The sequence below is a fragment of the Marmota marmota genome, unplaced genomic scaffold (genome assembly GCF_001458135.2).
Source record: "Marmota marmota marmota unplaced genomic scaffold, marMar, whole genome shotgun sequence".
Lineage (NCBI taxonomy): Eukaryota > Metazoa > Chordata > Mammalia > Rodentia > Sciuridae > Marmota > Marmota marmota.
In genome coordinates this window covers 50680862-50696936 of record NW_025999842.1, presented here as the reverse complement: position 1 = coordinate 50696936, position 16075 = coordinate 50680862, and the positions used below count along the sequence as shown (strand labels likewise).

At 39.6% G+C, this 16075-nt stretch overlaps 1 protein-coding gene across 4 annotated transcripts in view; it reads left to right on the top strand.

Annotated features, from left to right (window-relative positions):
* The first annotated feature begins 4371 nt into the window (after positions 1–4371).
* Slc2a12 (solute carrier family 2 member 12) overlaps positions 4372–16075 on the top strand; it is a 51915-nt gene continuing 40211 nt past the window's right edge. Inside the window, exon 1 of one of the 4 annotated variants that reach the window (XM_048798578.1) lies at positions 4372–4682. In XM_048798578.1, the coding sequence (XP_048654535.1) occupies positions 4568–4682 (115 nt within the window). In that variant the 5' untranslated portion in view covers positions 4372–4567. Of the gene's footprint in view, positions 4688–16075 lie in introns of all 4 variants that reach the window. The other 3 variants (XM_048798571.1, XM_015501443.2, XM_048798580.1) reach the window with 3 other exon arrangements.

The following is a 16075-nucleotide window of genomic DNA, read 5'->3' as shown; positions in this document are numbered from 1 at the left end:
TATATTATGATTGGCACCATTTGAAATATAGGAAAAAACGTCACATTAAAAACCTTTAGAGAGTAATTTAAATAGCATAGATAGATGAAATAATACATATTCTTCAATCATACTCTGGTATTTTATTGGAATACAGCTAACACAGAATTGAATTTGTATCTGACTATTTTGTTTATTTACCTAAATATCAGATTTACCCATTTGTGTTTGCACTGTGAACCCGTCACTTCTGGAATAAAACCTCAGGAGATGCATTCCACACAAATATAGTGCACTGCAGAGAAGCAGCAGGGTGTAGTGGAAAGCACGTAGGGTTGGAACCAAACAGACTTCGACTGCTGTGCTTTGAAATATTATGTTCATCAAAAAGATTTGCACAAGAATGCTCATAAGCAGCTTTATTTATAATAGCTGAGGTAGAACAGTCCAGGCACCCATCAGTAGGAGAAGGGCTTAACTTTGGTATATTCACCTATGGAATATCATTTAGCAATAGACAGAATGAGGTACCAGTATACACAAAAACATGATGAATCTGAAATCATGCTCCGTGAAAGAAGTCTTACCCAAGAGTAATTACTCAACAGTTCTATTGCACGAAGATTTAAAACAGGGAAAGGCAATTTACATAGAAAACAATTAGAACATTTGGTCACTTCTAGAGGTTGGTAAAATTGACACAGGAGACATGAAGAACTTTCTGGGATAACAGTCAACTTCTGTCATGTAAGAGGGGTTTGGATGGTACATGTATGTGTGCTTTCTGAACACATCTAATGGTAAACTGAGGATTTGTGCTCTGCATTTTAGGTAATACTTGCCCCCTCCAAAGCACATAAATCTAAACAAATATTGATCTCTAGTTAATGCTAAGTATTCCAGTTTGCTTTAAAATACATAAAAACTAATATAGATCAATGGATAAATAGAATAGTCAGTAGGTGGGTAGATGGGCAAGCACAGTAAAATGTTATAGCAGCTAGGTTTTTCTCTGTGACTAAAAATTTTCATAATCAAACATTAGAAAATGTCTTTTGATCTTGGATCTGTTTCATAAGCTTCTTAGTTCTGATTTCTGCAAAAGGAGGTAATAGTATTTACTTCATAAAGCAAAGCACTTAGTTCACTGCTTTGTTAATTTTAAGTCATGATGAGTGTTTTGGGATTTGATAGCATTGCCTATGAGCAGTGGCTAAAATGGTATGTAGCTAAATTTTGGGGGTTATGAGCAATGAGCTGTCTGCTGATGGCTGATTATATGTTCCTTGAGTGGAGAAATAGCTTTTAATGATGGTAGTAGCTCCAACTGCAGTGACTTCTGGTGATGATATGTGCTTTAAAGAGGTGGACAGAAAGGAGAGAGGAAAGACTAAGTATCATTAGCAATCATCACATGAGTTTTGATACTAAAAATCTAAAGAGTTATTTGTTCATTAAAAGTTCCTTTTGTGAGCAATCATTTATTTTAAAAAACCCTGATATTGTCCTAGAAACTGGGGATACAGAAACAGATGAATATATATACACACACACACACACACACACACACACACACACACACACAGAGGTGTCTGTCCTCTTGGAGCTCACTTTCTAGTAATGATAAAGTTCACTACTGGATCAGTCTGTCAGCTGAAGGGGTAGAAATGTGAGATATTTCTCCTTCCCTATCATAAGGGTCATGGCTGGCATGACTATAACAAAAGTCAGATTAACAAGAGAAAAGCATAATAAATTTAATCAAACTTTTGCGTGACATATAAGACTTCAGAAGTAAGACCCAAAGACCCAGGTAAAATTGTCCATTTTTATGTTTAGGTTTGGTGAAGAATGGACATGCCTATAAAATATGAATGGACAAAAGAATATGATCTCATCATAATAAAATGAGTGGGGAATCACAGCATAGACTGTCCAGATTCTTCTTGGCCTCTCCATATAGTATTCCTCCCTACTGATTGTGGGGCAGGACCCTCTTCAAGGAAGAAGGGACAGAGTGTAACCTTTTTAGAATTTACAGCTTGCTTTGGAAAAAAGCAATTCTAGTTTCTATCACCACCTTGAGGAACAGGAATTCTGATTTCTATCACTTGCTTTATGGGAGGATGAGGGGGGTGGGAGGTAGGAGGGCAGAAGAAGGTCAAAGAAACATTGCTTCTGATGCCTTTCCTTTTGAACTTTCTGTTCAAAGTACCCAGCATGCCACGGGACTAAGCTTTGGAGTATTCTTATATGAATCCTAACAGAGCCAGGAATATTTACCAAGAATTTTTTTTCTGTACAAGGCACTTGGGATGCTACAGTAAACCACATGGGCCTGGTCCATCGTTCTTGGAGTTTTTGATCTAGCAAGGAATATAGATGCAATCAAATCGCTGTATGTAACTATAATAAGTTAGAAGTATGAAAATTTCTGGGAAGGAGTATAGGGTCTTGAAGGGATTTAGAGAAAATGTCCCTCTTTTGTTTGGATGAAAGAAATGTCCCCCCTCTAAACTTTTCTCTGAGTTAAGAGAATGAAATATGCTTGAGATAGCCAGTGGCCCTTGTCGGGCCAACAATAATAGAAAAGGAAGAGAATTAGGTGTACCTATGGACAATATGGTCAGTCACATTTCGTTATTTCTCTTAACTTCTGATTGATTTATACCCATGGAGAACCTGTATAGTTCAGCTACAGAAAGCAAAAGGAGAATTGTTGAATTCCTCCTAAGCATGATTTGGTAATCTGGAATCAGGTTTATCTCGTGCCTACTCAATTGTTATAGCAAACAGTCCAACACTTCCACCTTGCCAACAAATTGCTAAAGACACGGGTCCTGAGGGTCATGAAACAAAGCAATTATATGACTCACCCACAGCAAGAACATTGTCTCCCCATACCAATACTAAGGTCACTGGTTCCAAGCAGAGAGAAGATAGAACTCAAGAGAAGATGGAGAACTGATAAAAAGTACGTGTGTCTCACAGACTAAAAACTCCTGCTCCTACCATCATCACACATCCTGGGAACAAATTAGAGCACTTGTCTAAGCATTGTTGTTGTTGATGTTGTTGTTAAGTGGGGACAAGCTGATGTGTGGGATTTGTACTTCTACCCTGTTAATCAGAACAGGCCTGGGCCACACTAGAAGGACTTCAGTTTTTCTGCATTATCAGCAGATGTGTCTGATTCCCTAAAGGATAAGAAAAGTACAGAAATATCTAGTGATGAAAAAGAATTTTTAAAAATGGTGTTAATGAAGAGCTTGGTGGTGATCTAGTAAAAACGTGGAAAGGAAGCAAAGACAGTCATCTTTTGCCTACACAAGCATGGATTGGTTCCCTGTGCAGAGGAGTGACTAGGACTATTGATCACACTTCAGGGCATCTTCTTAAGGTCAAGAAGAGGCAAGTTACTTAGCCTCCGTTTTCTCTTCAGTAATAGTAGCACATGCCTCATAAGTTTTTATTTTTTTCAGAAGAATAATTTGAATGAACTTAGCATTATTTCTGGCACATATGTATTAGGTATATTTTAGTTTTCATTCAGAATGATTTTCTAAAAATAATCCTAGGTTCCTCTATAAAATTTTCAATAAATATGATTTGCTAAATGTATACCAAAGGTAAAAAAAAAATCACAGCTCTGAAAGACTATATATATTTGCATGAATAAGAAAAACAAACCTCCCTTCACACACTCTGATTTGTTTCAGATTATATGACCATCACACCCACACAGTGGATTTTTTCCACCAGCCAGCCTTCCCCAACTAGGAGTATCCTCCTACCCAAGCAATCAAGCAACCTGACAGAAGATTCAGGATTAGTGCCTCTCTTAAAGACAGTTACACGTTAAAAAGCTACTTTGTTATAATCTCAGGATATAATAAGTCTAAAGAATATATGTATTCTGAATTGGTAGCAAGCCTTGATTTGTTGGACAGGACTTGGAGAGAGGTAAATAAGGCATTTACCTAGACCCAATTTAGGCTGAAATATTAAAGACGTTTTATGCTTTGTTTAAGTTGGTAAGTGTTATGATTCCTGTAACAACAGACTTGCTGAAAACTTGACACACTTTTCCTTCTGGTGTGTCTTTGCATAAACTGTTCCTCTTCTGCAAGATTAACTGATAAAATCTGAGTTATTCTGTCCCCACTCTCAGCTTGCATTTAAATCTGTTTCTTTTCTCTGGCTCTTTTCAAAGGTGCAGGCATACAAGAGCTAGCCCTAGCTAATGGCCAAACACTGTGTCTGAGTCCAGTCCCAGAGTCTTTTAACCTCTTGCTTCCAAGTCCGCATCTAAAGGCAAAAACAACCCTGGAGACGGGGCCCTCCCCCTGGCTGTGATAGGCTGCTTGGAATAGCAACAGCCTGTGTCACCGAAAAGGGCAAAGCCTTCGGAAATAGAAACAAAGTTGGTCACAAATCACATTGGCTTTGCCCGAAGTTTTTTTTTTTTTTTTTTTTTTTCCCCCTCACTCTTCTTTAGCATGCTACCATGGGACAAGTGACCACTCCTGTCCGCGGGGGAGGTCGGGGTAGTCTGCTGGCGAGGGAGAGGCTGTAACTCTACGTGACCATGGTACCTGTTGAAAACACAGAGGGCCCCAATCTGCTGAACCAGAAGGGGAGAGAGGCGGAGACCGATGGCAGCTACGGAGCCAGCGGCGGCCGGCATCCTGCCTGTTCGGGAGGTAAAGTGAGAAGGCTGGGCTCGCGTGACAGACCAGCGGGGCGAGCTGTCCGTTTGTGTGCGTGTAGGTGCGCGCGCGTGTGTATGTGTGTGGTGTGTGCGCGTGCGTGAGCGCGCTGGATGCGTGGACAACGGGGAGAGTATCTGGTGGGACGCGGAATGACCTAGAGCTGTAAAGCGAGGATGGAAGTCTGGTTAGGACTTTTTTTTTTTTGGTAAAAATTAAAAAAAAAAAAAAATGAGTTACATACCCACTGCTGGTATGATGGGTTCCATCAACTGTGTTTACACAACACAATGTATAAATCTTTTTCATTTTGAAAAGTTTGGTCAACAACTTCGCTTGTAAACACACATACATTTTTTTCATTTATTGTTGCAAAAGGACAATACATAAACAAGAGAGCATTATAAGCACCCTTTTAAGAAATCAATTTTTTAAAGTGGGGTTCATAAAAATTATTAGTTATGTAATCAATGAACACAACTTTCTTTTAAAATTCCTTGCATATTTGTTCTGAACTTATTAACCCGAGCCTGAACCCCCTACTTAGCGTGATCCTTCTTTCTTTAAAACTAGTCTTTCAAACTGAAGTTTGTGGAATACTTTTTCCTTAGGGAGGTGAAATTTCGAAAAGTTTTAATTCACTTCAATGGTCTTTGCTAACCCAAATGCTTTTCTTTAGTTCCACCTTGAGGATTTCCACAAATACACTGCACACTTCTGACCACCTCTTCCTATTCATTTAGTTTGCAAAGGAATAGAGACTGATTGTACTATAAAATAAAATCATTGACAAGTAATTCTTTCCTTCCTACTGCTCTCCTCAGCCCTGCTCTTTCTATCCATGTGTAATAGTCCCAGTTACCTATGGAAATGTCATCAGTAACCTAAAATGCTAAATGATACAAGGCCTGTCACCCTGGAATAAGCCTACATTCACTTTTTATGTTATGGGTTTGCCTGGCTTTGTTATAGAGTCCACATACCCTCCCACCAAGGTGAAGTGGCGCCTCCTCAGGAATGAAGAAACTGTCATTCTTCCTTGTCTTGTTCCATGCTCAGCTTCCCCTTGCTTTCCCACTTTTACTCAAGCTAGCAGGGAGAGCTGGGGCCATTTTTCAAAATGGCCTCACCCTCTCTAAAACAAAGCTGTCCCTTCCCTAAGGCTTTGCTAGCTGATTCAAAGTTCCTAAGAGCAGGCAAGAAAAAAATCTGTGCTAGGATGATGGGGGTAAAGAGAAAGAGTTAACAGTTCTTTTCTCTAAATCCCTGAGAAACTGAGCTTCAGTGTAGACAGCAGAGGAAGCCCAGGTGATGGTGACAGCCAAGTGGGGTCAGTGTTAAGATCACAAAAATGAAAAGAAATTCTGTCCAGGAGGGGCTTTTATAGTTTCCATGAAAAATTGATTACCTAATTTTGATATGATTTTGAAAGCATGGTAGACCTTAACAGCTGATGTTGTACAAGTTTGAAATTATCCCCCAGAAAGGCAATGGGTATTTATGCTTGTAAAAATTGACTCCATGCTCATAATTTAACCTCAAGTGCAACTGTAGACAAGTGATAAATGAATGCTGTAAATTAGTGTTCAAGTTTAATTTTAAATGAACCTCGGTTATCTAGAAGAGAAGCCTAAATGTTTCCCTAAAGTCTCAGATGAATACAGATTTGATCTATCTTATATGTAGTTTAGATTGAGATGGATACAGAATCTTTTATTATTACTTTTGTAAATTTTCCTAACTTGTCTTAAACATCTCTTGGCACTCATAAGAAATTATACACATCTATGTGTTAATGAATGAATGTGCATTCTTGCTGTATGGTTTTGACAAGTCATTTAGCATCTCCATTCCTTAATATTGGTCTTTTATGAAGATGTTGAGGTTGGATGAAATAATATTTGTCAAATACTCGTCTTAGCTTCTTTGCAGGTTAATTTTCCATAATTTCTTTCATCCAGGGAATTCAGAGGATTTAAAAAATGCTCAGTTCATGAAAACCAAAGGGAGATGAGTCAAATAGAGACTGTTGCTCAGTCCTTTTGGGAACAGAGAAAAGGAGGAGAGGAGGGAAAGAGGTAACACTGGGGAATGATGATATTGGCCAAATTATATTGTTCTATTGTGTGCATGTACAAATATGTAACAATGAATCCCATCACTATATACAACTATAATACACCAATAAAAAATAAAATATGCCCAGTAATTATCATCATATTTCTGTATTTGAAGATAGCAACTTTTCTATATTCCTAGATGGAAAAAATCAGTCACAAAGAGGGATGAATTATATAACCCAGGACGAGGTGATTAAATCATGTGAGACACTGAAAAACAAAACAAAATGAAAATCCTAAGCTCCACAATCAAGTCTGCCTTAATACGATTACACATAATGAAACATTTTGGCAGGTCTTCCGTGGCCAACTCTCTTAATTGGAAAGAATGCTTTGTTCCAACGACTAGAAGTTAATGAACTTAATTCATTTTCAAGAAGCTCTGACTCAAAGTGGTACATTGTTAGCACAATTTTCAGTGTTCATGGACCTATTCTAATTGATCTTCTAGGACAGTGCCAAGTTCAATTTGAAATCCTGGTACCCAGAGTGGACAACAGATGCAGAGAAAGTGAGAAACTACACACCAGAGAATCTCACATCCAAGGAACATGGGGCCAAATGATGGGCCATTGACCCAAGTTCACGCAAAGGTTGATGTGGAACTGACCTGGTGACCCCTGGCCCAGGAGCTTTGATGTCTCCTAGGAAGAGAGAGTTCCCTTAAGTCTCCTTTTGCCCTTATTAACAGTGCCTTTTCCTCTTCTATTTGTCCCCAAAGTCAAAAACCAAGAGGAATATTTGTTGTATGAGTGCAAGTCCTTAGCACTTCAGAGAATACCCTGGAACCTAGAATACCCAGAACTGGGCTCCTGGACCCACCTGAAAACTGCTCTTTTTCTCTCAGAAGATGCCTCAGTCAGGAATTTAAAAAATAACAGAAGGAAACTCTTCAGCAGTTGTTCTCAAACACCCTGTGAATTCCTGTTGGAAGCTGAGGGATGATCAGTATGTTAGATATCATCGTAGATTGGCTCCTACGGAGGGCTGTTATCTTAGGTTTAGCTTAAACTGGGCCTCCTAAATTCAGTCCAGCCCAGAGGAAGTCTTCTTGTCAGAGAGATGGAGGAGACTTCTGGGAACAAACTCATCCCCAGGGAAGAGAAAGTCAGTCCAACCAGCTTGCCTGACAATAGAGCTTTGGTTGTGGGAAGCAGGATTCTAACAACAGGTCAGTTAACTTGGGCAGAGCCAGCCTGGAGCCAGGGCCTCTCAGAGTTTGTGAGAAGTTAGGTCATCCCCATTTTCCCAGGCTTTCTATACATTAAAAACGCAAGTGCCAAAACCTGTGAAAAAAATTGTTAATTCTTTAAAAATGTGCAATGAACAAATGGGAGACTGATAATAATAGCAACAAATTGTTGTGTGTATCATGATATTCCCAAGAAAATGACAGGATTTATAGACATGTCAAGTTATGAAGAACTAGAGCTTCTTGTGTCTGGTAATGAGATCAGATTTAAAGATAAACATCTCCCTCTTTAGTCCAGTCAGCACCTCTCTAAGACTGTATATTTAAACTTGGAAATCACATCAAAAGTCTAAATTTGAGACTTTGCATGACGAGGAGCCTTGAGCAAATGACCCCTCTGGGGCCTCCTAGAAAGGGAGAAGGCTCTAAACAAACATGGTGGGATTTGTTTCACCGCAAACTCCCGGTGGTTTTTGGCACACGCAGCAGGAGCAATGCTCTTGTTGCTCTCTAAGGACACGTCACCCAGAGAGGCAGAGAGGTTGTCTCTTGCCACAGACCCCTCCTAACGACAGCAGCAGGAGGCAAACAGGCCTTGGCAGGGCCTGACAAACATGGATATGGCCAGCCCAGGAACAGCCAGCCAAGCCCTGGGGCCCACCTGCACAGGCTGAGCTTTAGCCGGCACACACCAGCATGCCTGAACTGGTTCTTGCAGCCAGTGTCCATTCTGATGGCCAGAAACCTCTGTCCAAGTGGCTGAATATTTTCAACACCACTTGCTCTCTACGAGGTGGGCAGCAGTAGTAGAGGCGGCAGAGGTCCCAGGAATGGAGTAGCTGCTAGGACCCTGAGGTGGGCCCACTAGTAGAATCCCTACGCATTCTCAAAGAGGTAATTTTTGGTGTTCTATCTGACACCAGCTGATAGAAACAAAGCTCATAATAGAGTGAATACACTGTGGGACAGCCTGAGGAAACAAATGTAATGTGTATATATAAAAGATGAAATCGGCCAATTTTAAAATATAGCTTTCACTTGCTGTAAATATGTGGGATTTTTTTCATTCAAGAATAGCTAGTCTTCGAGCCATAATTTTATAGGTAGCATTTTCTCAATAGAAAGAACCCAAGTACTATTTAGCCTCAAAGTTAAAAGAAAGTTCTGAGAGCACCAAAGGGACCCTCCACTAGTATGCAGCTAGCTCTGGCTGCTAAGAGTCCCCGCAGCTATTTACTCACAGTGTATGAGCAAGAACTGGTTTTATGTGACATTTAAGTTAAGCCAAGTTGAAGCTTTCTAGTTCATTTTTTCCCCCTCATAAACAATCTCTGCCAGAAGAGTGCATTATTGAATAATTTAAACGATGCTCTGGAATGATGGTGAGAAAGAAGAAGTTGGATGACTCCTTCCCAAGGGACTATTTGACCATACCACACAGGACAATTTCTCATCCTATCTTTCCTCAACAAAAGAACCTAATTTCAGTTAAAATCATAGAAATGGAAACTTCTCAAAATACTTCCCAGTTGAAATGAAGTCAAATAACCTTCATAATAAATCATAGATTTATATGGGTAATTTCTGTTTTCTTATTGGCACTATTTTCTTTTTCCACTTATAGCATAATCATTTATGTATTGCTAAATGGCTATGCATCAGCAATATACTAATTATTCTATACAATTTAAGTAAGTATAATAAGACTAAAATAATTGATCACCTTAATCTAAGTTTAGCAGTTTCTATTGTTTTTGAACAATGACTCATTTTTCAATGACTCTGCCTAAGTATCAGGGAGGAAAATGCAGTCCTTTGTTTGACTTACAGGAATATTTTTTTTTCCTTAAGTAAATCTAGTTTAATTTAACTTTGAACTGTTCAGTTGTGATTCCCTTGGAAGTAATTATTTTTCAAACAACACATGACTCAGGTCTGCCTGGCAGTTTGGAGCTGTTAGCAACGTCTATATCATTATATACAAAATGTTTCCACACTTTATGGAAGTTGGAGTTGAGAGCTATGCGCTAAGCTCTTTTAGAAACTTGCTTGAGATGATATCTCAGCTTCAGAGGTGCAAGACTTTTTAAGAATGGGAGAGAGCTGCAATTTAGATCAATTTGTCCAATGAGAAAGCAGCCCTACACTAATAAAATGTTGATTTTTTAAAATTTCCACTAAGAAACTGAAAATGTAGAAACCACAAGGCAAAAATCACATGAAGAAACTTTTATGATGCAAGTCCAATCATGTAGGTGCTGCCAATTTCGAAAACAAAGGAATTCAAGAATTTATGAAAAGGCACAATTGTTAGGTTGGAAACAAGGTATCATTTTATTTCCTTTGCAATCAGCAAGACAGATTGTTTCAAAGTTTTACTTTTATATTATGAAGATTTTAGCACATGGATTCAGATTAAACAAATTTTTGTTAAATGACTGTGGGCCAAGTGCTTTCGTTACTATTTTTTCCTTCTTATCTTTATTAAAATGAGTCCATGAGGTGTATCCCAGCTCACCATTGGGAACTGAGGCCAGCGGCAGCTGCCAATTCCCAAGCACTGACTGCCTTCTTCCTTGCATTCTTCTATCTCATTCATTCTCACAACTCTACAGATTACACAATACTGTTATCTTTGTCTTACCAGTGAGGAGCAGAGGAACAGAAAGATTAAAGCCTTGCTGGGCCTGTCAAAGTCTAGCTGGCAGCTATAGGCACTCTGATTCAGACTCTTCACCATTCAGCCTAGAAACCTGCTAGAGAAAAGCAAAGTGACTTACCCCATGTAGTAGGTGACAGCGTGGGGATCTGAACCTCAATATCGTAAACCCAGTCCAGGGTTTTGCCCTCTTGACTAATAACATCAGTCAGCATTCTTTACTTCCAGCATGTCTAATCTGGGAATTTGGAAACCAGTTACACTCATTTCATAACCGATTGGATTCAATTTTAGCTAGTTCCCTATTTTTTCATGTGGCCTTTTGTTTTCTGTAAAATTTTAAGTTCCTGGATAAAATATATATTATCATACGTATCAGATTTCTGAGCTGACTCATTGTGCTTAAAAAGTACTGTGTAATCCATAGTAAATTGGAATTATGCTCCCTATATCTCCAACCTATTCATTAGTGATAACGTAAATGTGGCAATGAATCCAAATGTGACCTAGGAAACATCTCAACATGGTGCTTATAACCACCAAGGCTGGTTTTGCTGACCATCTGTGTAAGCCTTGTACATACATGCACATAGTACATACATGTTGGTTATATGAGCACAGGAGTGAAGAAGGGCTGACTGAACTGAACTAAAAGGTATTTTAATCCATGAAACATATACTGTGTGAGAGGCGCAGTTGAATGCTTCAGAGTAAGGATATTGAGGACATTATCCCCATCTAGAGATTTTACCAACTCATCAGAAAGATAAAAGACTACATAGCTACAGTCATGCACTGTGTATTGATGATTTGATTAACAATGGGCTCGTACATGATGATGGTCTCATAAGATTATACTATACCTTTAATGTACTTTTTCTATGTTTAGATACACAAATACCATTGAGTTACGATTGCTTATAGTATTCAGTACAGTGACATGCTGTACAATTGTGTAGCCTAGAAGCAATAGGATATGCCATATAGTCTATGTGTGGAGTAAGCTAGACCATCTAGGTTTGTATAATTAAACTCAATGATGTTTGTATGAACAATGAAATTACCTAACAACATATTTATCAGACTATATCTCTGTGGTGAAGCAAATATTGAGAATCTACTAGGAATCATATATGATGCTATGTCCTGGGGCCCAATGGTAAATAGAAGACATCCAGGAACTGCAGATGCTGATTGAAAACTGGGGAAAAAAAAAAGAGAGGGAAGAGTTCAGGAATTCTACAATGGAGAGGTGGCCAGGTACATAATACCATGAAGATGCACAGAGGAATGAGTCTGGCCAGTTCCTGAAGCCTCTTGGAAGACAGTATGACTAAGTTGAGTCAAGAAGGCATAACACCATATAAATACAGTCACCTCATACTGTACAAAGTGCCAAAAACATATAGCCTCTTCAACAAATGGTGCTGGGAAAACTGGAAATCCATAAGTAATAGCAAGTTAACCCCTGTTTCTCACCCTGCACAAAAATCAACTCCAAGTGGATCTAAGACCCAGGCATTAGACCAGAAACCCTATATCTACTAGAAGAAAATATAGATCCAGTACTTCAACATATTGGTTCAGGAGCTGACTTCCTTAACAAGACTCCTAACGCACAAGAAAAAAAATCAATAAATGGGATGACATCAAGTTTAAAGGCTTCTTCACAGCAAAAGAAACAATGAAAAAAATGTGAAGAGAGAGCCTACAGAATGGGAGAAAAATCTTTGCTACCTGTGCCTCAGATAGGGCATTAATTTCCAGGATATACAAAGAACTCAAGAAACTTAAACCAAAATGATAACAACAACAACAACAACAACAATAATAATAACCCAATCCATAAATGGGCAAAGGAACTGAACAGACACTTCACAGACAAAGAAATACAAATGATCAATAAATGTATGAAAAAATGTTCAACATCTCTAGCAATTAGAGGAATGCAAATTAAAACTACATTGCGATTCCATCTCCCTCCACTCAGAAAGACAATCAAGAATACAAGTAACAATAAATGTTGGCAAGGATGTGGGGGAAAGCGTATGCTCATACATTGTTGGTGGGGCTACAAATTGGTGCAATCTCTATGAAGAGCAGTCCAGAAATTCCTCAAAAAAATTAGGAATGGAACCACATTTGAACCAGTTATCCCACTCCCTGGCATATCTGCAAAGGACTTAAAAATTAGTATACTACAGTGACGCAGCCACAACAATGTTTATAGCAGGTCAACAATAGCTAAGCTATGGAACCAACCTAGGTGCCCCTCAACAGATGACTGGATAAAGAAATTGTGTTACATATACACAATGAAATATTACTCAATCATAAAGAATGGCTTTAAGACATTTGCCAGCAAATGGATGGATCTGGAGACTCTCGTGCTAAGTGAAATAAGCCAATACCAAAAAACCAAAGGTAGAATATTTTTGCTGATATGAGGAAGCTAAATCACAATAAAGGTCGGGGGGAGGGAAGAAGAGAAGTTCTGTAGATTAGACAAAGGTGAATGAAGGGAAGGGAGAGGGGATAAGAATACAAAAGACAGTGGTATGAATCTGACATAATTTTCCTACGTACATATGTGAAAATACGTAAGTGAATCCCACCATTGTGTACGCCCACTAGAATGTGGTCCTAATTAGAATAAGATATATTCCATGCTTGTGTAACTTTGTCAAAATGGATTCTCCTGTCCTGTTTAACTAAAAAGAACCAATATAAAAAAATAAATAAATGATCAAAAAGAAACAAAAAAAATAGGAAGTATAACTGAGGCCAATAGGTTTACCTACTATCTAAGCTGAGAAAATAGCATATATACAAGTTGGAGAAGGGAGAATGGCATATTCAGGGAAGTGCAAATATTTTGGTAGGATGGGAGCACAGAATGTAAAATGAAGAAAGAGAACAGCACGGAATCTGAAGCTGTACACAGGGACCATGCTGAGAGACCTGGGTGTTGACCATGAAAACAGGAACTCCTGGGAAGAAGACCATATTAGTTTAGAGAAATCAAGACAGCTGCTGCAAGTGATGGTACAGAGACAGAATTGAGTTTTCATTGAAAACCCCACCACATGCCTCCTAATTCTGCAGCTCTAAGGGTCACCATTCTTTCAATATTCAAATAAATGGCTACAGCCTTCGTGTGGTTAAACCCACACATGCCTCCTAAGTCTTTTCTGCCCCTGCCAGCCCGTGGTGCCCAGCACACCTGAGGTGCTGATTCTTCTGATGCTTCCTGGACCCTCTTTCTGCTTTCTCTGGATTCTTGCCTTCACTTCCAGCCACTGGTCTTTCCCCTTAACCCCACTCTAAGCCATAAGTAGACCATAGCCCTTTGCCCTTTGCAGTCCCAAACCCAATCTTATAAACCCTTTGCAGATCGTTACTAATGATTTGAAAAGGGCTACACTGCAAGGGACTATTAGGTGGGCCCATTCTTTAAACTTCTGTTGTTTAATCCCTCGAGGAAATTTCTCATAAAGTCACTTTCCTAAAATCAGCCTACATTGCTCCCTAGGCTTCTCTCTCCATCCCCATCCACACAATTTGACAACTTATCCTGACCTTTTCTTCCATTTCTCCTGTTTCTGAGCTCTTTTAACTTTTCTTTACTGATATCATTCTCATTCTCTTTTTCTCCTCCCTCTTTCTTTCCCTCTCTCTCAAAAAGTCTCCCTCTGTATTATGTAAAGCCCCTCTGCCTTTTCTCCCTCTCCCTTCTTTCTTCCCTGAGTCTACCCACTCACCATGAACATGCCCTGTGAGCCTCTGCCTTAGCATCCACCTGAACATCCAAACATTAATTGTAATAAATACAGCGTTCTTCCTAGAAGGAAGAACTGTAAATCTAGCAATCCTTCTGCATCTGCCTCCTCAGTCCCTGGGATTATAGGTGTGTGCCACCGCACCCAGCTTTAGAGGCTGAAAGTTCAAAATTGGGGAGGCATTAGTTTTGTCACTGGTGAGGATCAAAATGCAATGGCAGGTGGGAGGAAGAGATCACATCTCTAAATAGGAATCTAAAGAGTCAGGGGTCAGGTTCAAGTTTTTTTTAACTACTCACTCCCACCAGAACTCACTCCAGGAAGCCTCCTTCCTTTCCAAGGGCAGCACCCATGACCTCTAACCTCTACTGCTAGAGCCCACTTCTTCCATGTTCCCACCACCTCCATATCACCACACTGGAACAAGAACTGCAACGCAGGAACCTTTGGGAGACAAACCACATCCACACATAGCAACCTCTGATGATGAAGAATAAATTAAGGCAAAGGTAGAGCTAGCTGAGAACTGAGATGCAAATAGAGCTTTACAAGACAGGTGGAAGAGAAGAAAATTACAAAAGCAGAATAACTGTCCCAAATCTGGGCTGTGGAGGATAAATATGAGAGTGTAGATGAAAAGGTCCAGAGGATAGATATGAAAAAGGAAAGGAACATATAAATAATTAATCCTAAACAACTGGACCAAAAATAAATAAAAAAAAATAGAAAACTTTTTATGTTTTGGTACTGTGGATTGAACCCAGAGGCACTGAGCCACTGAGTCACATTTCCAGCCCTATTTTGTATTTTACTTAGAGACAGGGTCTTGCTGAGTTGCTTAGCACCTCGTAGTTGCTGAGACTAGCTTTGAACTCACAGTTCTCCTGTCTCAGCCTTCCAGGTGGCTGGGATTACACATGTGTGCCATTGCACCAGCCAGAAAACCTTTTTTTTTTTTTTTTCTTTTTGAGTGGAAGAACTCAACAAGTACCAGAAAAATTTACAGGGAAGGAAGGTAGAAAGGAAGGTGCCTATCTTTTTTTTATTTTTTATTTTTCTGGAATGTCAAACAATAGTTGGTGTTGAGGGAAGCCAAATTTCTGTTGGCCTGAGTTTTACTGTGTGTTAGAGGGAAGACTGGGGTTCAGAGAAGAGGTGGGGATAATTGTTAGGTAAAGGCTAGAGCCTAATATTACCACCACATGGGGCACCATATGTGGTCCAGGGCCCAAAGGCAGCATCTTGGACCATTGATGGGCTGGAAACCCTGTAGCACATTCTCCATGGACATGTCCTCTGGGAGTTTGTGGCAGAGCAGTCTTTTAATCCAGAACACCTTCTTCATGGCCTATCCTAGAGCCTCTCCTTAGCATGGCAAGTGATATGCACTCTTGCTCTTAAGGTGTTCCCAATCTAAGGCAGGAGACAGAAATAATTTAATATAATCCAGGTTGCTGTCATACGATGCAAGAGAGAGGAGAGAGAGAGAGATCAGTGCTAACCCAAGAAGGGAAGTCTGGAAGGTTTTGTAGAGCTGGGGATATTAGAGCTAGATCTTCCAAGATGAATCAGGTTTCCCCAGGCTGTGGAGGAAGATGGAAGACACTGGGGTATGGGGTTGGGGGGGGGGGCAAGGG